This window comes from Vicugna pacos, chromosome 3 (assembly GCF_048564905.1).
Source record: "Vicugna pacos chromosome 3, VicPac4, whole genome shotgun sequence".
NCBI lineage: Eukaryota > Metazoa > Chordata > Mammalia > Artiodactyla > Camelidae > Vicugna > Vicugna pacos.
The window spans coordinates 57,265,090-57,289,397 of record NC_132989.1 but is presented as its reverse complement, the minus strand read 5'-3'; the positions used below and the strand labels follow the sequence as shown (position 1 = coordinate 57,289,397).

The following is a 24,308-nucleotide window of genomic DNA, read 5'->3' as shown; positions in this document are numbered from 1 at the left end:
GATTTTCAAAATCAAATGTAGTTTTCTTCCCCAATTCACTCATGACAGGGCCAGAAGGTAATGATATATCTGCCATGATGCAATGAGCAGACCTGTCTTCTGTCAAGAGTTGAAATCATAAAGGAATAAGCTGTCGTTAACAACCTCTCTCCAAACACTAGAGCTGTCATTTCATTGTTTTCTTTTGCAGGCATGGAGGCTGATGTGGCCTCATATACCTTGTCAGTTCAGTAACGCACTAAGCTTTTAACCTTTTCTGGAATTCTTGACTTGAACAATATTTTATGAAGACTATAATATAACAGCTTATACTTTGATTAATTTATAGTTTCTTTCAAAGTTTACTTTTTAAGATTTAGAATGAGTGCTCTGAGTTTCAATCTATAGTTTAGTAGTCCATATTTCAAAAAGAAAAAAAATAGCATTTATTTTTAAAAGGTTTAAAATATAAATTGTAGTGGTCTAAATTCAGCCAGTCTTTAAGGAGAAAAATCAGTTAACGATTCAGAGTTTCTTGCAGTTTTATAGTCAAACATTTGAACTCTTTTAGAAATGGTTAAATGAATAACTACAATATTATTACAATATATTTCATGAATATATTTTTTAAAATTTTTTATTAAAAAAGTAATATCTTTTTAAATTATAAAAGTAATATCTGCTCAAAGTAAAAAGAAAAGGAGAATTGAATAGAAAAATTGAAAATGAAAAGTAAAAGAAGAAACATCATAGTTTCTCGCATAGATTTCCAGAAACATCAATGTACATCCATGTACGTATATAGGTGTATACGTATGTACACATGTGGGGTAAGTGTATTTTTTTAATCTTTTTTAAAAACTGAAGTATAGATGATTTACAATGTGTCAGTTTCTGGTGTACTGCAAAGTGATTCAGTTCTATATGCATTTTTTCTCCAGATTCTTTTCCATTATAGGTTATTAAAAGATATTGAATATAGTTTCCTGTGCTATACAGTAGGTCCTTGTTGTTTATCTATTTCATATATAGTAGTGTGTATCTGTTAATTCCAAACTCCTAATTTCACTCTCTCCTGACTTTCCCCTTTGGTAATCATAAGTATGTTTTCTGTGTCTGTGAATCTGTTTCTTTCTGTAAATAAGTTGATTTGTATCACTTTTTTTAGATTCCACATGTAAGTGATAGCATATGATACTTGTTTTTGCCTTACTTACTTCACTTAGTATGATAATCTCAAGATCCATTCATGTTGCTGCGAATGAAATTATTTCATTCTTTTTTATGGCTGAGTAATATTCCATTAGATATATACCAGATCTTCTTCTGTTGTACTCTCTTTTTCCTTTTGTACCTTTTAACAAATGTTCTCATTCTTATGCTTTCACCTGATAACTCTTAGATATCATTTTATATGAATGAACACATACACACATGTAACTCATTCTTAATAACTACATAGTCTTCCATGATATAAATGTACCACCATTTATCAAAGAGTCCCCAATTGGTGGATATTTAGGTAGCTAGAAGATTTTGTGTTATTATAAACTGCTGTGATGAGCATCCTTGTACGTATATTCTGTGTACTGCTCTAGTGTAAATTCCTACAAGTGGAATTTAGGATCAAAGGTTAATATGTATAATTCATTTGGGAGATAAAAACCAAACTGCCATCTAAAAAGACTGCTTCGATTTACATTTTCACCAATATCTAAACTTGGTATTATCATACAATTTATTATGAAATTCTCTGCCAATCTTATATGTTGAAAACTGTTAACCTTGTTTTAATAAATATTTCTTTACTTTCACAAATACTTTGGTTGACAGTATTAAAAAAAAAAACAACACAAAAGTCATCTCAACAAAAGTATAGCTAAAAGCTCCAAGCAATTTCATGTTTTTGAGGTCTCTGAGACCTTAAACATGTGTCCTCTGCCAAACTATATTCTATTTGCACTACATAAATATTAAATAATTTATCATGGTAAGCTGCTAGATATCACCGCCACTGTTAAAAATAAAAGCTATGTCCTATATTGATATGGTACTTCTTACTACTATCTACCAACCATCAAAGCCCACTAGAATCCTCTTAACTTTCTGTGTCATCAACCTTGTCTAACAGTTACACTGAAAGAGCAAGATCTTGCAGTACTTAGCTGGAAGACTAGGAATTGAAGGCAGCAGTTAAGGGGTGTCACCAAAAATTTATTACTCAAATTACTGGGAAAAAAATCATATCCTATTTTAGATAACGGTCTATAATAGCTCCATGTACATTTGTGGGGGAAAAAATCATAAAACTGTAATCAATCAGCTTAACAAACGTGTTTGCCAAAATAGGGAGGGAAATATAAGATAGAGCGAGAAACAAGGAATCAAAAATCAACAAGCAGCACAGAAAAGCTAAGCTATTGCATATTAAAAGGAAGCAAATAATTTTAAAACTACAAAGCTCTAAATCAACTTTCAAAGTATGCAATTCATACTAGATTCAAGCAAGTTTAGATAGTTTTTAATTTAGTTATCTTATAATAACAGTGATTTCTAAAAGAAAATCCTAAAATATTCTAGTTTGACAAATATTGCTACGTAAGGATGTCATCTCCTAAGACTTACACAGCATTTTGTTATACAGAAAATTACTTCAAAGTTATTTGTTTTAAAAAGATAAGAGTTGTAAACTAACAACCTGTCATTGGAACAGCCAGATTAAAAATGTAATTAAAATGCAATATTTATTCCTTTCACAAATCACACTAAAATATTAGTTTTAAAAAATAGGGTGGTATTACTTTTCACTGCATACATTTATATATTGTTTCATTCTTAAATCATCTGTATATACTGCTATTTAAAAATTAAATAAAAATATATTTTCAAATAGGGATGGTATTAACCCATCAGGACAAAACTAATGGGAAGGTAGAGAATAGAAGATACAGATGTCAATATATTTTTGGAAGACTATAAGCTGATGGAACTTTCTTGGTATTACAGAGGAAATTCAATGTTAAGTGCCTCTGGACAAAAATAATAACTAAAAGCAAGCCAATTCACTTACAGAATTTCAGAGAAACTCAGAAATTGGGCTGCTAGTTATCTTGGAAATAGGGATAGGTCTTGAGTCTAAAAATAGAGGCACTAGTTCTAAGTTCACATAAGGTAGAATAATCTCCATCCCACCAAAACCAAACAAATCAAAAAAACAAAAACTTAAAACCAAAACAATAGGTCATAATCTCACATTGTGCAATCAACTCTATAAGAGATCAGAAGTCTTCCCTTTAGAGAAATATATCCAGAAAAGGACTAGAAGGACATCAGATCACAGAAGAAGAAAGAGACACAGCTCAAATCAGGTATACTATGCAGAAGTCTGCAAAATGAGTAAAAAGAGAGCTTCATAACAAAATATCATAGAAGAATTTTAATAATTCTACAGAGCTAAGAGATAAAGTAGATAACCTCCCAGAAACCAGAGCAAAAATATATAGAAAATAAGAGAAAGTACAGACTATTAGATAAGACAATTAGAGGTTCAATCCAGAATTCCAAAAACATATGATAATACTTCTAGAAAAAGAGAAGATTAAAATTATCAAGAAACAACACAAAAAATGTTCGCAGAATTGAGGATCATGCATGTACAGTATAAACTGAAAGGAATCTCCAAGCAGCCCCCCCCCCCGCAAAAAAAAAGTGAATTAAAAAAAAAAAACCCACATCGAGGCACTGAAAACTTCTCAAAAGCAATATGATTCATTTCTTAACACCAGGGAGAAGGAAAAGAAGCTTCCATAGAGAGGAACAAAAGGATTCAAGATCAGAATGGTACTGGACTTTTCAAGTAAAACACTGGAAGCTAAATAATGAAACAAAGCCTTTAAATTTCAGAATGAAAATGATTTTCGACTTGGAATTCTATGCCTAGTTGAATTACTAAACTAAAGTGAAGAAGTATAAAATAAAGTTACTTTTCAGAAATAAAAGAATTCAAAAATTGATCTTATATTCATTCTCTGATGGTTCCAACAAAATGAGGGCATATATTCCAAACAGCTGGGGTCATTAGAGCCAGAAACAGGAGGTCAAACGTAAGAGAGATTCTAACTGGAATCACAGGATGAGACACAGGTAGGCATGCTTAGAAAGTGACCAGTCAAGATTGGAACAGGAGTCCACAGGGCTCCAAGGTAGAGTTCTCCAGAAGACCATGAAACCATAAGATCATCTGATAAATATGATTTGTTTTTTAAATTTTTTGCCTTTTTTGACTTGCTTAGTTTTTCCTTTCTTTTTAAGATTATATGTTTATATCCTCTGATGTCTTAGTTTTATTTTAATAAATTTTAAGCGTAGATTTATTTTCATTTGTCTTGCTCAAGATATGCCATGCTTCTTCCACAATGAATTATTTCTTTCTTCTCATGAACACTCCATCACTAATATATTGCTTCTTCTCCCATTATTTTCTATTGCTTTTCTGAAAAAACTATTAGAGGAATATTATATCTTATTCTATTCTCCAAGACTTTTTATTTCTCTATCATAATTTTTTTTCTCAGGTTTTCTGTGCTATATTCTACATATTGTATTTCTCAACTCTGGCTTTTAATTTACTAATTCTTTCTTCAGCTATGTCTGGTAGTTGCATGACTTGATTTTTCCTTGTGATGAATCATTTCCTCATATAACTGTTAGTTTCCACCAACAAATTCATCTTCATTGGGGATTTACCCTGGGTTGTAAAGCATTGCTATTGGCACTTTAATGTTTCATTCCACCTGGTGCCCCAGAAGTTTCATCAGCCCCAAATCCATTTTTACATGAATTTACATTGAGATTCTCCTACTAAGTAAATTGCCTAAACTCAAATGTAAATCCAAATACATCTTTGGGATAGGGTCTGTGACTTCTATTTCTCAAGGAAGGCTGTTTATTTACCCAACCTGCTACCTCTGGGAAAGAAATTTCTTCTTTTCACCTCTGGACTATGAGCTGATTTTTGCCCCACTAAAAACGAAAAGGGTGGAAGCTCCCAGGGCCCCAAGAATCTTAGTTTGAGCTCCTGCCTCTCAGGCTCAAAGCTGTGCTGTAGACCCTTTGGGGCCTAGGGCTTTTATCTCATCAGCTTTGTGCTGCCACACCCTCCAGGGACTTATAACTATGGCTTTAAGTTCTTTCTTGTATGAGGCATTGAAAGATTCCTGTTCTATCATTTGAATATAACTAGGTATTTAATATTTTTGTTGTTGCTATGTTTTATCCATTATTTTATGAGTGTTTAGTGAGAGGGAGAAGTGCATATTAATTAGCTCAGTCCACCATGTTATAGAACCCAAACTGTATAAATTACATTGATAAAAATAGTGTCAATTTTTAAAACTTAGATATAACAGTATGAAATTTATATTCAAAGTAGGTAATTATGGAAATAGTAGATTCTTTTAAATCATCCAGCTATAAGAAATTAGAAAAAATATAGGCTTAGTAATCACTTATGAAATTATTAAATTAATAAATTTTATGTTGGATATAAATCACTTATATAGTATTTATAAAATATTCTTTATAATTTAAGCTTTTACTTCTCCACTAATTTTATTATTAAAAATTTTTCTAGACCTTCTCATCCTGTCATACTAAATATAATGCCATCTAGTTTTACCTTTTCCATTACACCTCGAGCCTGAGAAGTATAAATAAATCCTTAACTAATTCAAAGGGTATTACCTGCACCGGTGGTTCTAGTATGCTGCCCAGATTACCAGCATTAGCATCACCTGGGATATTCTCAGATATGTAAATTCTCTGGTTCCAATCAGACCTTCTGAATTAAAATCTGGGACCCGAACAGGGCAATTTGTGGTTCAAGAAGCCCTCCAGGTGATCCTGATGCATGGTAAAAATTTGACTTTATAGACCAGGGGCTTCCAAATTGCTCGCCATAAAACTTATTCACACTGTATACATCTCAGTCAAAGCCCGAATATGAAGAGATCAGCTAGGTGCTTAGGTATATAATTTAAGGAGGCACTCACTCTTAAGGTCCTACAAGTACTACATGATCCTAAAAGTGATTGACTCCTTAAATTATGCACCCTTGTAACTATCCCTGAAATTATATTAAATGATTTAAGTATCACCTGTTATTCTGCCTTTTCGATAGAGATCAACTGAAATGCCTAAAAAGATGTATAAGAGAAAAGATCAAAGAATAAATAAGTATGAGTAAATCTCAAACTGTACAGACACTGAGTAATTAGTACTTGGCTATATGATATACTGTGTCTTACTCCAAGTAATATATTGTACAACAAAGATTGTTAAACACTAAAAACATCAGCTATGGGAACCTGAGAAGAAATGTGGGGGTTTATCTGATATGTACTATTTCTCCAAACTGAAATCTTTATATGTTTTTTATAATAAGGTCATTAAGTATCCAAATTTTAAGGACTGGAATATCTGAAGTTTTTAAACTGTGACCTGTGGAGCCCCAGGGTGCAGAGAAGAATCTCAGGGGCTGCTGTGAGGGTAATTCCAATCTCCACCTCAGCTTCAACCAAAGTGGCTCCACAGATTTAAACATTTTATATATATATCATATATATATATATATATATATATATATATATATATATGTGTGTGTGTGTGTGTATATATAGTTTTTTTTTTTTAACAAAACAGTCCACTTTGAGGCAGGGTTCCACTATCAGAAAAGTTTTAACCTTACAATGATATGAATCCTATTTTAGGACCTATAAACTTATACTAAATATCTGGAAGGAACACAGCAGAAATATTAACAACACTGAGTAGAAATAATATTGTCTGGCCTGAAAAATACCAGTATTTACTTCAGTGCTCATATGAAAGCTGACAGACCGTGAAAAACAGAGTAGCGGTTCCCTGGCTTTGGTAAACTACAGAAAGATTTTTTAAAGTAACAATTTTAGAAAACAGTCCAACAAATAAAAACATAGAGCTAATCTGATTTAAAAGTATAAATGAGCCAGCTTCTTTCTCCCTATTAGTCTTCCTCTTCTTGCTCCCCAAAATACCATCCTTCCCCACACCTGTCTCTACCGCACCTACCCACCCCCCACACACAAACACAGAGCAGCTCTTGAAGAACAACCAGAGAAACACCATGAAAAGGTAAAGACGAAGTAATAAAATCACTTTATCTGGATTAAAAAAAAAAAGATATCTATCTTTAAATATTCACCATGTAGAAAGTTAAGAGAATAAAGTTCATAAAATTGAAAATAAAGTACATAAACTAAAAATTTCCAACTATACAAAATACACTACATACTAAACAATGTAGAAATCAGCTGCTTTTTTTCAAGGAATCTCGAGTTGCTATGATTGCAAAAAGCAGAAAAAAGTCAAGGCAATGAAATGCTATTATCCCCCAAACATTATTTCTACAAAATGACTATTCCAACTGACAAACTTCCTCCCTCTTCTTTGTTGGGGATATCAACAGGCAGTTTGTTCAAAGATATTTGGAGTGGCTTCCCATACATTCTTTCAACTCAAAAAACGATATACGACAGTAAAATATTCTAGAATGGGTAAGGCTGAGTTGATCTAATAGCAGGGACAATGTAATTTATAGCAAATATTTCACCAGGCATTCATATGTACAAACCTCTGATTTTCTTTACTAAACTATATATGGTCAAATATTCACTGAATTGTGATCACATTTCACAAATAATGTTCTTAAAATACATCGACAGGATCTGTTCTAACCACAAACTAATATGCCAGAGAAAAAGTTCATTTTACTATTCATAACCTGAAATATGAAACAGTTGAAATAACATATTATATGAATTACTTAAATCTCAATTTAAATTTATTTTAATTACTTAAATTTTACTAAAAACACACTATGGAAGTTTGCAACCAATCAAAATAATATCTTTATGTTCTCGGAAAGTCCGCAAAGACTGAAAATAATACACAATTCACTTAAGAAATTCTACTTGCAGCATTTTAAGGGCCTCAAAATCTGTTTAAAAAAATATTCATTAGGAGCTGGGCTGGCCCTTAATCTAATCATTTCAGAGTTAACACAGCAGGAAAATATATTGTCTTTGATTTTTTCAATCATCAGTGTATTAAATAATTCCTTTCCAATTTTAATTGCAAAAATGCAATAATGTAGCTCTTATAGAGCATACATGTACACATATATTCCTGAATAATTTTGCCTTCTTTTATTAAACCTTTATACAGGGTGTCACTTCATTTTTTTCTGAAGAAAATCTCTATTCACATGTGAAGGAAAACCAACTCTGCAAAATGTAGCTTATTCATTGCAGAACTTAGGAATAAGACAGTAACAAGTCACCAAACATTAAGACGTAACAAAGCTAGGTCAGACAAAGCAAGTTCACTATTACAGGAAAGAAAACATTGAACACAATGTTAAAATAGTAATTTCTAAAAAGTTTGAATTCAAGTACGAATAAAGTAATTCAGTAAATACTGCAATTTACCATTTTATATCTCTATGTCTTACTCTTAAAGCACTTTATTTGTGGGCTATAAAGAGTTTTTTAAAGAACTGACAAAAAACACTGAATTATTCTAAGTCTCCTTTTAAATAATAAGATATTAACTTAAAGTAGCAGATTCCCTTTAATTTTTAACTTCACTAAACAAGATAGGCAAAGATTTGCAAAAGCAGTCATGATTTTTTTTCAGGAGTATTTTCAATAACACTGATAAGTATTTGATTATTTAAGTGCTATTTTATGTAATAGGAAACAAAAAAATTTAGAACTGAAAATACTTATTTCAAAGACATTAGCTAAATCTCTGTACATATAAGAAGCCTTCTGTTTTTGTTGCAACTGCAAAATAATGAAGAATAATCTTTCACTACAAATAGACTAAATAATAACTTAAAGATAAGTTTATGTTTAGGATAGACTTTTTAAAAGACATGATAAAATAATTTATAACACATAAGACGACAGAGCTATAAAATGCCAAAAAATATAAAGGAAATTGCACTTACATCCATAGCTCTCTTAATAAAAGGTATCTGTGTGCCACTGTCCAGATCTTCATTTATAATAAGCCTTCTAGCCCACTGACCTGCCCTGACAACACCACTACCATGAATTAAAACCATCAGTTTCTGTGGATTTGTCAAAGCATCCTCACTCATAAAGATAAAACTCTTTGGTTCACTCTCAGTGGCATCTACCTGTAATTAAAAAAAATTAAATAATAAATAAATGTTTTCTGATCAGGCATAGACATAAATGAGAAAACAATTAATGGTTACTATAAATTATAGAATGACTATTACAGAAGTATAGAAGTAAAAAAACTTTAAAATAAAATTAAAATATTCTTTAGAAATTGACAATTACATATAAGGTAGATGAGTAAAAGAGACACGATAGTAATTTAAATATAAAAATATGAAAAATAATATTGGATCTATACCTTTCTCCATTATTATTGTATATTTAATATTACCATTTAATAAATAAGAGTAACTAATTTGGGGATGCTTCCTATGGTCTAGACACTATGCTCAATGTTTTAAAAACATTATTTCAATGAATCACAATTCTATTAATGTGGTACTATTACTATACTCATTTATAAATGAAGAAATTGAAGCTTAGGAAGTTTAAATAACTTGTCCAAGGTCATACAGCTATGAAGTCTATAATTCTATAACAGAAACATGTTGCACCTAAAATAAAAAACAGGAAAACTCAATTGGAAGATACACATATTGGAAAACCATATATTTGCAGGGAATACTACTAAGCTTTCAAAAGGTAGGAGAGGGAACTATTTAAAAATTGAAACACCTGCTGTTCTATGTAAAAAGACTTTGAAATTTCATTCAGAGTATGAACACAAGCTTATACAGCAATTATTTTATGAAGGAATTAATTATTTGTGTACTTTGCTGACCTTATTTAATGTATTAGTAATGAAAGGGAATATTTTTATTCATTTTGATTATACCTAATATTTAAGTTTAAACTAGATGATGTATCATTTAGATTTGAAAGATTCAGAATAACTCCTCAACCTTTTATTACATATGCCATGGCATATGGTAATATGTGGTATTCCACATCAGCAGTGGCAAGTAACTAGGAATGGAAGTTTTTGTGCTCCCAGGTCAGAGCTAGAAGTTAAAATCTGGACAGCTGGTAATAAACACATCCTCAAATAGAAAAGGCCAATCCATGTGCTAGGTAATGCAATAACACTTCACTTTGTCAACAGTATATATTCATACAATTATCAAAATAGAAAAGAGACAAAAATGTGATATCAAAAATGCCCTGGATTCTACATATTCCCAGTCACTACTCCTGGGATAAGAAAAAAATTAAAATTTCTCCACTTCTAAAATAATCAGACCGATGTCAGAAATACATGCTTAGCCATTTATGTAAGCAGAGCACAAAAGGCAATTATTTTGGCAAGAAGAGCATGGCCACAGAGTCTAAGAAAAAGAATACTACCTCTTCAGTGAAGCCTTCCCTGACCACCCCCAATTAAACACTTCCCCAAGAATTCCCTAATCTTTTTCTCTGTTTTATTTTCCTCCATAGCACATAACACACATAATCTAACGTCCTTTACTTTATAGATTGGTTTGTATATGTTTATTAACTGCCTGCTCCTTCCGCTAGAATTTAAGTCCAGGAAGGCACAGACATTTCTGTTTGTCTCTAGCTACATTCCCAATGCCTAAAAGAGAAACCGGAACATTGTAGGCACTCAGTTAATAAAAGAATGAATGAACTTTTGGAAAAAAGAACCTTATCAAGTATCACCAGTGACTTCCTTTAGATAAAAGGCATTTCACTAAATAATGCATCCTCTTAACTGGTTATAACACTTGCCTAGTCCAAAAAGCACATATGGAAGATTAAACTAATGCATGATTATAAAGAATTTTAAAAGAGCTATACAATACTAAGAATTAAAATGACATAACTGTATTTTTGTTAGTAGTAATTAAGTATGCAGTAGGAGAAGTATGGAGTGTAACACAACCATATTAGACCATGATGTCTAGAATAAACAAATTACTATGATGACAGCGGGTATGACTGAAGTCACAGAGGAAGAAAAGTAGATGAGAAACAGAGAAAATCAAATCTGAGAAGAAAAATTCCCTTTTACTTAGGAACATTATGTGGAAACAGAGAAATCATTCAGTTAAGATAACTTTAAAAAAGAAAATGGTAATAAGAACAAAAGAAAAAATTAAAAAGCAAAGCTGCTAGTGAATAATAAAAAAGAGGCCACAAAGGTTTTCAGTCATCCATTTACCTAAAAGGCATGTCTAAATACACAGAAATAAGAGAGCCTCTTAAAGTCGGTGAGACCTTAATGGATCCTGGTATAGCTATGAAAATGGACATCTGTTTATCTTAATGAAAAAACCTGTACCTATAAACTTTCCAGTAGGTGCTGATCACTGTTTCTTTTTTCCATTCGCCTAAGTCCCCTGTTACCAAGAAACTGAATCAATTTTTTGAGCAATGGAATGTTGGCACTTTAAATTCCACAGTAATCACTTTCAAACTGGAAGAGTACTTATTCTCAGAAGATAAAAATGTGTTTTCTTATAATTATAACACTGTTCAAGAATTTTTAAAGGGACTACAAATTAAGGTAGGAATGAATAAATAAACAAGAGTTTTACTTGAACATCCAGGAAAGTAGACTTGAAAAATATGAGAAGATCATAATATTCAAGAAAAAAAAATGAAAATGAACAATGTAGTGGTATTAAAGATTAAGGAGTAAGAGCAGTATTTCAGCTGGTCATTGGCTAATATTCATCTCAATTTAATGCAGAACTCTTATCCCTGCAGTTGGTAACTACAATTTACTCTGTGTAAAGTTAGTGCTAATTTTAAATCTATATGAATAAAATATGAATAAAGGAACTTTTTATTTATTAACTTAATTAAGTTTTAGAATGGCTGTTCCAAGGTCACTTATCTTCAAACAGTGGTAATTTATTAAGATGAGCTTTCCTTAAGGAATACATACACAGGTCACACTCCACTGTGCCACCTCACTTTACAGTCAAATCAACTTCAAAGACCATTGATCAGTAAGACTGCACCAAACAATTTTTAGCAGTTAAGAATTCATTTGAGGATAACTTACAAAACCCACTAATTTTGATGTCTATTTAAATATAACTGAATAAACCAAATAAAAATCTGTAGTCAAGTTATTAAGTTAATTTATATACCCAATATTCTACACAAATGTAAAATACTATAACTGAGAATATTTTGTACCTATATATGTGAGGTGGAGAGTAAACATGGGAAAGGATTGTGATCTTTACCATTAAATCACGGGCTTCCACAAAGCGCTGTAACTTAAAAAAAGAAAAGTTTTTCTTTCCTTGTTAAACAGTTAAACTGTAAAACTAAAACTCAGTTCACCATCAGGAAAAAAAAGTTTGGTGGTGTTGCTTTAGAAAAATAACAACTCTGTACAAGAAAAACCTCACTCTCACTGCTAGCTTTGGGATTTAAGAGAACTCAGGAGAAAACTAACATTTAGGGAATAAACATTTCACAACAATATAAAACAAGTGATGATAATTTAAGAAGAGGTTAATTCCCTAAAACAACTTTTTTTTTGTTTCTTCTTAGTTTATAAAATCAGAGAATTTTTTACTAACCAAAAATGGACCTGACACTTTGTTATAGGTCTCATATAATGTAAAGCTTTGTGTTTATTAGCTTAATAGTCTAAAGTTAAATGAGAGGAAAAGATCAGATTTAGAAAGCAAAGTCATTCTAAACCTAATCTCAGGCTTTCTATAAAGAAAATTAATGAAACAATCATTTCAAATGATCAATATGGCCAATTATCTGGTGACTTGTCCTGGAAATCTAGGGAATTAAAGTGAGTTTAAAGGTTCCATGGAAGAAGAAGTACAACAGAGTTACAGGACTCAATATTAATTTTGTTTTAACAATGAATTAATCTAAGGCTCTTTAAATATCATTCTTCAGAAACTTTGGGAAAAAAATAAAATTAACAAGAAAAGAGGACTGAATCAAGCTACAAAATTCTACCTTGACTTTCCAGAAGACCAAATTCAATATACAGTTTTAACAGAGTAAGACACTAGATCTAAAGTCAAAACTAAAACAAGAGGTTTGAATCCAAGAAAGACTAGTATATTCACTCCCTAAAAGATACTAACATCTTGGTTTTCATATATTTCAAAAGGAAGGGGAGTTTTCAAATAAACAAGGGTTAGCCTAGCCATTACACAGAATACTATTGTGTTCCCTAAGTATGTCACTAGCACTTGGAACAGTGCCTGGCACCCTAAATAAGTATTTGTTGAATGAATGAATAAATGAATAAATGACTTAAGATGTGACCTAGTACTTAAGGTTACCTACAGAAAATTAAATATAAAACAGATTTCTTTTCTTAAAAATTGAACTATGTAATTAATTTGTGAGGATGGAGAGTATTAAGAAACCCTCAAACCCTCCAATTCATAGAATAACATTACCCAAAGAATTTTAAAATTTCATGCAAAGTTTAATGTAAACAAAATTATCAATATTCAAAGTTTTGTGTTTTAAATAAATTACTTTCATGAAGTCTTCCAGATTCATATAGATCATAAATAAAAGAGTTGTCAGGGACAGTGAAATCATCTAATCTATAGTCCACCATCATTTCATACATAAGGTACTATTAATTCATTTAAAAGCTTACTCTTTCATGTTTCACATTAAAAACAAAAAAGCTCTTTTGAGAAGTTGAGTCTGAGAACAAATTTCAAACTTTTCCACTCTGAAATGACAAAATGTGCCAAAGTTCAAAAAAGCAATCTGCCAAAAAGAGGAGTAGTAGTATTACGAAACAGAAAGCACCAGGAATGAATTTGGAAATACACAGAGGAAATAATACAGAAAACAAGCATATAATTTAAAAAAATCTAGAAATGATTAAAGAGATGGTGAATGTGTAATGCAACAAAAAGTACCTTGGTTTACTTCAAATAAATAAGCGAAAGTCAATTATACCAATGAAATGAGAAAGGGTATAGAAAAGGTAGTCCCCTTTTGTGTCATCATTTTCAAAAGAGACTGGAAATCAGTATCTCCTTTCTTTACACCAAAGAATATTACTTTTTAAAAACTATCATGCACAATGAGATGAGGTACGCTGACGAACATTTAATGCAACCTCTATCAATATCAAAACACTAGGATCTTAACATTTAAACTTAGTTAACCTAAAACAAAAGTTTTCCTATGAATTGAAAACTATTTTATTTGGAAGCATAAATATTTTTAAAAGTTGGACTTACTGGAATAGAGATTTTTTTCAAATTACAGTCCTTTTCTAGGAGCTCATACACATACTTCGTGATGATCTAGGTAGGAAAGAAAAAAACATATTAAAATGCAAGGTCATCCATTATCAAAATTCACATTAACTATTAAAACTTATTGCTCTGAATGAGATCTCTCTATCTGGAATGTTATGATATAAAATTAAGAGACTTTTTACTGGCTTACTTCCTGCTGCTATGTATTGAATAACTATGGACCTTAATATTAAGAAGTAGAATTAGTTAATACAAACTCACAAAAATATATAAGGACTTTATATTTTTCAAAGCAACACTCTGTAAGCATATTTTCTTTTTTACAGTATTTCTATAATTCTGTTCCCCTAAAATTTCCCTATAGGTATTATATCTAATATAGTATTATTATGGCTGAGTCCTAATACCTCTTTTGTATTCAATGAATCAAGGAAGGAAAAGTTAGCAGTATACTAAACAGAAAAGGAAAACTAAAGCAGCAAAATCAGGCACCAGTTTGTATCACCATTTCTGTTAGGCAAAAACATAACTGTCCAAAGATGTCTACATCCTAACTCCTAGAACCTTAATATGTTCTGTTACAGGGTAAAAGGTACTTTGCAAATACAATTAAGATCAGAAACCCAAGATGGGGAGATTATCCTGGATTATCTGAGTTGGCCCAATCTAATCATATACATCCTTATAACTGGAAAATTACAGAAGAACAGAATATCAAAAAGACACAAAGGAAGAAGGCCTCAACTGGTCACTAGTAGTTTTGAATGGAGGAAGGAGACAATGAGCCAAGAAATGTGGTGGCCTCTAAAAGGTGGGGTAATCCTTAATTTACAGCCAGTAAGAAAAAAAGACCTTGGTCCTATACTTGTAAGAAATCAAATTTTGCCAACAGCTCAAATAAGTAGTAAAAGCCTTCAAAAAGGAACAGTCTGTCCAACACCTTGATGTTAGTCTGGTGACACTCATACTGAACTTCTGACCTAAAGAACTGTAAGATAATATATTTGTGTTGCTTTAAGCCACTAACTTTATGGTAATTTGTTACAGTAGCAATAGAAAACTAATACCCTATTCTTATTAATGAAAGCAAAGACAGTGAAGACTGAGATGTCTGGAGTAACAGCAATGATTTAAAAGGCTTTAAAGGTCATTTTAAGGAGTGTTTCTTCAAAAATATCTTTTATCATCTATGCACAGTATCTCAGAGAATAATTTTAGCAGCAACGTAAGTGAAAGTCTAATTTTATGGAACAAAATCAGAAGATAATTTTTTCAAAGCAAATTAAGATGTCAGTTGCTTTGGTGCTGCCTTCTGTAATCTAAAATAGATTCACTACCCTGCTTTCTTTAAGGAGTTGAAAACTCTTTCTTCTTGTATATGTTTTCATTCATTTTAGAAATAGTATACTACAGCTTTACCTTGACTGGTAATAGTCATTTCAAAAGCTACAACACTAAACTACAACTAGGCAATAATCTGTTAGTTATTAATTGAATACTATTCCTATAATATACATAGTAATTAAAATTATGTTTATTATACCTTCACCAGACAGTGGCAGTGCTATAGACCTGAAGGAATAAGCTAAAAATATGTAGGATGAGGCTAAACATAATGCATAAAGTTATATAATGGACTGGTACTTCAAGAGAAATAGCTTAACTAAATGACACAAGCTAAAATGAGTAGGTTATCATTTCTGAAAATTCCCTTCTATTTTTTTTTTTACATTTTTATTGATTCATAATCATTTTACAGTGTTGTGTCAAATTCCAGTGTTCAGCACAATTTTTCAATCGAAAATTCCCTTCTATGAAGTTATAAAATATATTTACATTTAAAGGAACAATAGAACCAATCAAACACAAACTCAAATGTTCTACTACACACAAGATACAAGACATAATTTGACAATTAAAAAATTAAACCATTTTGGCAGTTCATATCTTATGTCAATATGAAATACAATATTACAGTTAATTCTCAATTTCATACTACAGGATAATATACAGCAATTTAAAACCTGCTTACATTTGACCTTGAAAAACATTATAGGGCAAATGTCTGTTCTAATAAAACCATACATAAGGCAGAGTTGGAGAAACACTACCTAACTTGCCCAATTGGCCTTGCTTTCCAAGCCCTGATTGCAGAAGGAAAGCAACCATAGAGTAGACCATCTATCTCGCAGGCAGTTCTCTCTGCCTGGAATGTTGTCCTCAGCCCTCGTCATCCTCCAGAGACACATCACAAGTCACCTGCTTTAGGTGTCATTTTCCCTGCCTCATTCCAATCCTCCAAGATAAAACAAAATGTCCCACCTCTGTGCTCCACTGGACATGACTGAAGTATAAAAGTTTGATATCATTTGCCTGTCACCTGACTTAGCCTCAGAACACTACAGTTTAGATACCCTATATTTACTTGTATCCACACAGGGTAGTGTGTGGCGCATTGAAGGTACTTCAAAACAGTACACAAATACTCTTCACTATTCATCTTATCTACATCCTTTGAGGAAGATAAGTGCTTCAGGCTTAAAAAAACAATCTTCTCTAACTGCTGAATTATGGCCTAGAAAGAAAGTATCAAGGATTCGTAGCCTTATAGCTTGAGTACAACTGCAGTCTGTATTTAGAAAAATCAATAAATCAAAAGATAACTTAAAAAGAAAGATGAAAAAAGTATCTCTGCTCAAATGTAATCTATGTTCAAATATTTACTACAAACATTGTTTCCAGTGAAGTTTATACAAGGAAAAGAAAAGGCTTAAGAGATTAATAAGAAAGCTCTAAAGTGAAATCTTCATTCTAATAAGAAACATAGGAACTTCTGGGTTCTGGCCTCAATTAAAGAGCTTGGAAGTAGTCACTCCTATCCTCACAAAAAGTAAAAAGCTGAAGAAGTGAAAACCAACAACTCTCTTAGATCCATCAGAGAACTGAGGTCACAGGGCAAACTGCTGCCCAGAAAATTGGAGACAGACAGGCAGAGAGACAGAATCAGGGCTTACTAGTAACAAAAGCCCAAGTGCAAAACTGTTGGCTGAAGCCAGTCCTGGGGTAGGAACACTTTCAACAGTAACTGATCAATTTCTAGAGGTTCAAAATGAAGACTAGCTTAAGAATAAAAATTAGGAGAGGGCTCAGCCTTAAAGGAGGATTCCCCAAACTTCTGTGAGTTTTACCTTCCATGAGCCAACTCACTGTGGAGATTAGGGAAAAATCCCCTCCTGCTTCCAGCAGGGGAGGGAGAAAGTAAGCATTTTGAACTACTACTGAACTCTGCTCTCCTTAATAAGGCCCGCCTGCAAGGAGAACTGTTACCAGAATCTAACTAATACAGGGAAAGCAAAAGGCCCACAAAAAGCCCGAGATCTAATTACAGTACTATAGAAGGTTTCCTCCCACTTCTCTCCACATCACCACCATACCGAGAGGGCTCCTATATAATAACAAGGAATGGGACACACTTAAAGAACTGCAAGACTCACCCCTTCTTACGGTCTCTAGGAAAACCCAAAGACATCAGAGAAAACAAAAATAAGGACATAAGAGGAAATTTTAGCTTTGGACACCAGAGCTTCAGCAAATAGTAAACACAGCCTGACTTCCAGCCATAATAACCATAAAACTTCACACTCAAGACCTATCTACCCAAGTTCCTTTTATCCAATACATCATGTCCAGCTTTCAACAAAAAATTACCAGGCACAGTAAAAGGCAAAAAGAAACAACCTGAAGGGACATATCAAGCATCAGAAAATTAGGAATTATCAGACCTGGAATTTGAAACAGTAAGTAATATGCTAAAGGACTTATTAGGAAAAGTTGATAGCATAAAAGAACAGATGAGTAATGTAAGCAGAGAGATGGAAACTCCAAGAAAGAACCAAAAGGAAATGATAGATCAAAGACACTAATAAAAATGAAGAATGCTTTTGATTGGCTCATCAGGAGACTGGACATGACCAAGAAAAGAATCAAAGAGTTTCAAGATATGTCAGTAGCCACTTCAAAAACTGAAAAGCAAAGAGACAAATGAAAAGATGGAACAGAATATCTGAAATGTAATATAATTACAAAAGGTTTAATACACGTATAATAGTAATACCAGAAGGAGAAGACAAAGAACAGAACTATCTGATGTAATAATGGCTGAAAATATTCCAAAATTAATGACAGACATAAAACCACAGATCTGGGTAGAATAAAGAACTCCAAGAAGAATAAAAAGCAAAAACTATACCTGGATATATCATATTAAAAATGCAGAAAACCAAATACAAAGAAAAAATCTGGAAAGAAGCCAGACTGGGAGTATGGGGAGATTTGGAGGAGTGAGGGATGTGGGGGACTTTACCTATAGAGGTAAAAAGATAACAATACATCAGAGTTCTCTTAGGAACCATGAATGCAAGAAGAGAGCAGGCTGAAATATTCAAAGTGCTGAAAGAAAAAAATACTCACTAATTTACAATTCTGTATCCAGCGAAATTATCTTTCAAAAGTGAGAAGTAAAGACTTTCTCAAACAAAAACTGAAAGACTCTTTTGTGAGTATATCTACCTTGCAAGAAATGTTAATAAAAAATTGTTCAAAAAGAAGGAAAATTATATAGGTCAGAAATTTGGATTACATAAAGAAAGAAGAGTGTTAGAGAAGAAATAAATAAGGGTTTTAATAAGTTTTATAATCATTTTTAATTGACCTAACAGACAACAAACAGTTCGTTGAAAATAAAAGCAACAATGTTTTTGGTGATTATAGCCTATAGAAAAGAAAAATTAATGACAGCAAAATTATAAATTATGGGAGAACTGAGAATATTCTGCTACAAGGTACTCACACTACCCATGAAACAGTATATTGTTATTCAAAAGAAAAACTGGAGAAAAAAGAATTCCTACATCTGATAATTTTTCTGTATTTATTTTGAGTCCTACAAAGTAGCCATACAGCTAAAATTAAATGAATACTCAACGGAGGAGACAGGGAAGTGATCTTGAGATTATATATTCTCAAAATAGATCCCTTGGCTACCAACAAATTAATGAATGCCCTCTAAGGAAATGGAATCAAACTAGACTTTGTTTTAGTTTAGTGTTACTCTATCTAGAGATTAAAGAAAATTTTAACAGAAGGAGCAGGGATGATGAAATAAATGGGCTGTGGGAAGATGGAAAATGAACACTGATAAAAATTAATTTTTGATGGAGTACTTCTAAACAAAAGGGGTATGTTTACCTGCAATAAATTTACTCGACATTTATTGAGCAGTTGCTATGTGCTTATCATGTAGCTCACTCTTTTCTGCCTTCTATCTGGTCATTAACTAAATAAGAAACCAACACTGATACCCATTACCCCTGCAAAAGCACTGAAATTATTCTAGCAGATTATAATTTAAGATGGGTAGTGAAACTAAGCTTCCTGGAAGGTACTTTAGACCTTTTTGGGCTGGATTTCAGAAATAAAATGGGATATATGACAAGAGATATTACTGGACAAATGAAAGAAAAGTAACATAAATATTTTAATTAAATAAAAATATAAACTTTATTATTAGATTACCAAGCTTCTGTTCTCTCTCACTATGAAGAAAACCCACTCATTAGCAACAAATTAAATTTGGCCTGATTCACAGCAATAACAATTTTTATTTCTCAACATTATTAAGGATATGTAAGATACCTAAGACACATAACACCAACATCCATAAATCATAAGTCACATCCATCCCTGGAGAGGACACCTAAATGCTAGGAGTACCCTGATTTTGGGTGTAGGGGTGGATGAATAGAAGTGAATGAAAAACTCTGAAAGATTTACTATATCTATGAAATTTTATGTCACCCTATAATCAAAGAAAATCTCAGAAAATAGACTCAATAGGCCACCAACCTGAATTAGTAAAATATTAACTACAAAATATTTTAAAGGGGACAACTTTTAAAGAGCCTTGGGCTAACCAATTGTTACCTAGTAGAAATCTAATTCTAATTGATGGGATACAAGTAAGTGATTTGTAAGTAGTACAGTGAGGTGACAGTTTTCTCTCAGTTCTCCTCTGCTTAAAATAATTATGTACCTGTATTTGTATTAAATAGATACTAAGAACAGTTGAAAACAGTTTTGTTTTACCTAAGCAACTCCTTTTAACACTATTCATTTGCCTTAGTTAGCTCTGACTTCATAAATGAGCCAAGCAGAGTCAGTATAGGCAGTCTGACTTACAAATGGAACACAAATGTAAAAAAGCTTGATATTATAAGGTTTTACTATATTGGAAGTTTAATGATATTTTAGAGACAGGAGTTTTGCTTTTAACACAGTCTGTGTTAAGATCATATCTATTCTGTGTTACTCAGTTCCACTTCGTTTACTGATACAAATAGCATTTTAAAAACTCCACGGCTTTTAAGAAGCCAGTCTTACACATTTCATTTCTAAACAAAGTGCAAGTGGTAGGAGATTTTAGCTCTGAGCCATGACTTGATTTAGAACATGTTTATCCCCAAAGCAGTACCTTAAGAACATTCACACAGTGTAATTTTTACCTTCAAGGCTGAGCACTTTATGACTCAACAGAGTCAGATTTAGTATTACACTGGCAGGACAATGTAGTACTTCTGTGAGTATTAGAAGTTAATAAGTAGATGAGATTTATATATTAAATTTAACATTACAGATAATTTTTTCATTTTAAAACCAAATGGGAAATTTTATAATTATTATAGCTTAATAAAAATAGCAAATATTGATGCCCAAACAGTAAATAACCACTTTGGAAAATATCTACTTTTGATATTTTTAAAAAACTGCATGCATAATTAGGTTTACTTTCTACTTTACCAGGCTCTTATATTTTAGAGAAGTATTTTCTAAATAACATACAAAAGTTTTTGTTGTGCTTTTAAAATTCATGTTGACCATCTTTGAACTGGCAAGTTTAATCTATTTAATTCACTGTGATTGTTGAATTATTTTACTTTTCATCGTATTTTTGTGCCTTCTATTTACCTCACTTTTTCTATGCTTCTTTTTTTCTTTTCCTACCTTTTACTAGATTAACTTACTTCTACTTTTGCCTTTCTGGTATAAAAGTTACATGTTCTAGTTCTGTTCCTCTAGTGGCATCTTTAAAGTGTCAAAATGAGTATCTGACATATCAAAGTCTAAAATTAATAAATCTTCTTTTCCTTTTAAATAGTTTGAATAAGTTGAAAGAGCTTTAACCCACTTTTTAAACTCATCCTACACACTACTTGTATATGGTATATTTGTTCCCTTGTTTTGTACCCTGTTTTTTGGGGGGGTGGTTATTTTGTTGTTGCTTTATCTAGGTAAAGTCTGTTTTGATTTCTCACGTGGTTATCAATCTGTTTGCTCAGTATTCCTCTTTGGTTTCTTTCCTCTCTTTCACTCTCATAAGTTCAAGTTTTCTTCTTCATTCGTTCTTTAGGAAAAAGCAAACCATCAGTCTTTTGTCTGAAAATATCTCGATGTGGACGTAACACTGAATGACAGTTTTACTTGGGCATAAAGTTCTACATCAAAAGTTATTTATTTTTTCTGGTGTCTTCTGGTTTCCATGGTTGTTAACACTTCTGCTGTAAGTCTAACTGAGGTTGTAGGTAATCAGGCTTCATTCTCTGGTTTCTTTTATGACCTTTCCCTATGTCTCTGATGTGCTGCAAATTCACTAAGTCTAGGGGAAAACGAAGTCTCACTGATCTTCCTGAGGACTCCGTGTACTTCCTAAACCTTTCACCAATTCAGAATAATTCACAGATAATATTTCTTCAAATATTTTTTCATTCCCATTCTTTTTCTGAAATTCCTACTAGATATATGGTGGGCATCCTTGTTCCACTCTCCCTATTACAAGTTCAAAAAGGGATATTTTCCATCCCTTTTTGCTTCTCTACATATTAGTAATTTTCTTAGGTCTACCCTCTAGGACTCCAATTCTCCCTACAGCTGTGTCAAATCTGCTATTTAACTAATCCACTGAATTTTTAACTTTATTGACTATATTTTGATGTCTACACATTTTATTGGGTATTATTTAATCTTTCTTTTTTATAGTATTCTAATCTTTATTATGTTATTTTCTCTTTTTATGTTTTTAACCATTTAAAATGATACTTATTTTATGCTCTAACTGTTAGTTCTATTATCTAACACTCTGGTACCTCTGGCTATTCAATTATTACCATCCTTAAAAAAAAAAATCACCTTAAAGCACACTGTCTTCATAAAGTCTTCCTCCTAAAATATTTCCTCTGTCAAAAGAAGTCTATTCAGCATAGAATTATTTACTGGCTTTTACTCCTCTGCTTATTATATCTCTTTTACTCATTTCCCCTACTTGATGTACATTCCTTGAAAACAAAGACTATGGTTTGCACTTGTTTGTAATTCAAACAAAAGCAAGTGGAATTCAATAAATTTAATTTTTGGTTTTTAACTTTTTTGAAGTTTTCATTATTGAATTAGCAGAAACAGGCCTAAAAGAGAACTCTGTAACTTGGTTTACTATCTATTTATCCTCCCAATTCTTTCTGGAGGTTTCTAGTCCCATAAATTTCAGATGAGAATATTTATTATGTTTAATACAAGAAAATGTTTAATGTAAGAATATTTAACATAATATACATGGTAGCCTCAGATTTTAAGGTGAAAGAGTAGCTAATATGAGCACAATATAGTTTAAATTGGGGTATTTCATTTTATTTACTGCTTATATGCAAATATACTGCAGCTAAAATTCAACTTGCCTGATATCAAAGTTAACTCATCTAAATATGAAGGGTAAACTTCACTACTGGATAATCTGAGCATCTGTAGTACCTTTATTATCAGTAACACTGAATGAAATTCTACAGTCCCCATGGTACACCTCTCCTACAGCCCTTCCAGTCTCACCTCCTTCCTAATTGCTAACTTTACATGTCTGGATATAGATACAAAACATCACCTAGTCACTTTACATTGGCAGGAGTGGTAATTCAGCATCAGTTGCATGTTACTGGCTAAAGAAGGGGCTAAGAGAGCCTTGGCTACCTCCCAGAAAAGTCATCTCCCTTCAGTTTTCAGGCAGTAATATAGGAGAATATAGTAAGAGTTTAGCAGAAAGAAATCACCTAAAGTTTATTTCCTCTGGTAGGTCTCATGCTGCTTCAGGGCTTCATCTTGAGATTTGATACTTAAAATTTTATTGAGTTGGTATGAGTATGCACTTATATTTTTATATTTATACATACACACACACACATATCCTAACCACATATATAGATAAGATGGATATAGGTATGTATCTACATGAGCATATACACATTTATGTACATATACATACATATACACATCTATATCTTATTTATTTCCATATTTACCTCTCTACAGAGTGTAAAAACTATGAATATATATGCGTATATACATACAGATTCACATGCACGTTTTCTGAGAGCCTAGAAGTAATAACACTACCACCAATACATAGATCTTGGGGGGGGGTGTGCGTGTGCACGCACACACATAGGTATATACATATATAATTTTCCAATAAAAATAACCAGACCTAACTGGAGATTTAAGGGCTTGAGTTTTATATGTCCTTCTCCATTAGAAGGAACCAAGGATCCTAGAAGAAAAGGCTGATTCAGGACCTGGAGCAAAGAAAGCACAAGTTAAGGCTGGAAAAGAACTTTTTTTGTACACAAGAAAACAAGAAAATACTGAAAGAGTGATGGAAAAATGTTAAAAGAGGACAAGAACTTGCTTGGTGAGAATTTTTCTAGCCAAACCTGGGTAATTGAGGCATCAAAATAATAATAGCAATGGATTATATAGCTCATTGAATAAAATAAGTATCCATGAATCCATATGATATTTAAAAAGAATAAAGTAAAAAGGAAAG

At 32.0% G+C, this 24,308-nt stretch overlaps 1 protein-coding gene across 5 annotated transcripts in view; it reads right to left on the bottom strand.

The window, feature by feature from the left end:
* ARB2A (ARB2 cotranscriptional regulator A) overlaps window positions 1-24,308 on the bottom strand; it is a 366,466-nt gene that overhangs the window by 267,750 nt on the left and 74,408 nt on the right. For 3 of the 5 annotated variants that reach the window (XM_072958400.1, XM_072958398.1, XM_072958399.1), the window contains 2 exons: window positions 14,366-14,431; window positions 9,029-9,220 (listed from right to left, as the gene is read on the bottom strand). In XM_072958400.1, the coding sequence (XP_072814501.1) occupies window positions 9,029-9,220; window positions 14,366-14,431 (258 nt within the window). The remainder of the gene's footprint in view (window positions 1-9,028; window positions 9,221-14,365; window positions 14,432-24,308) is intronic. The other 2 variants (XM_072958401.1, XM_072958402.1) reach the window with 1 other exon arrangement.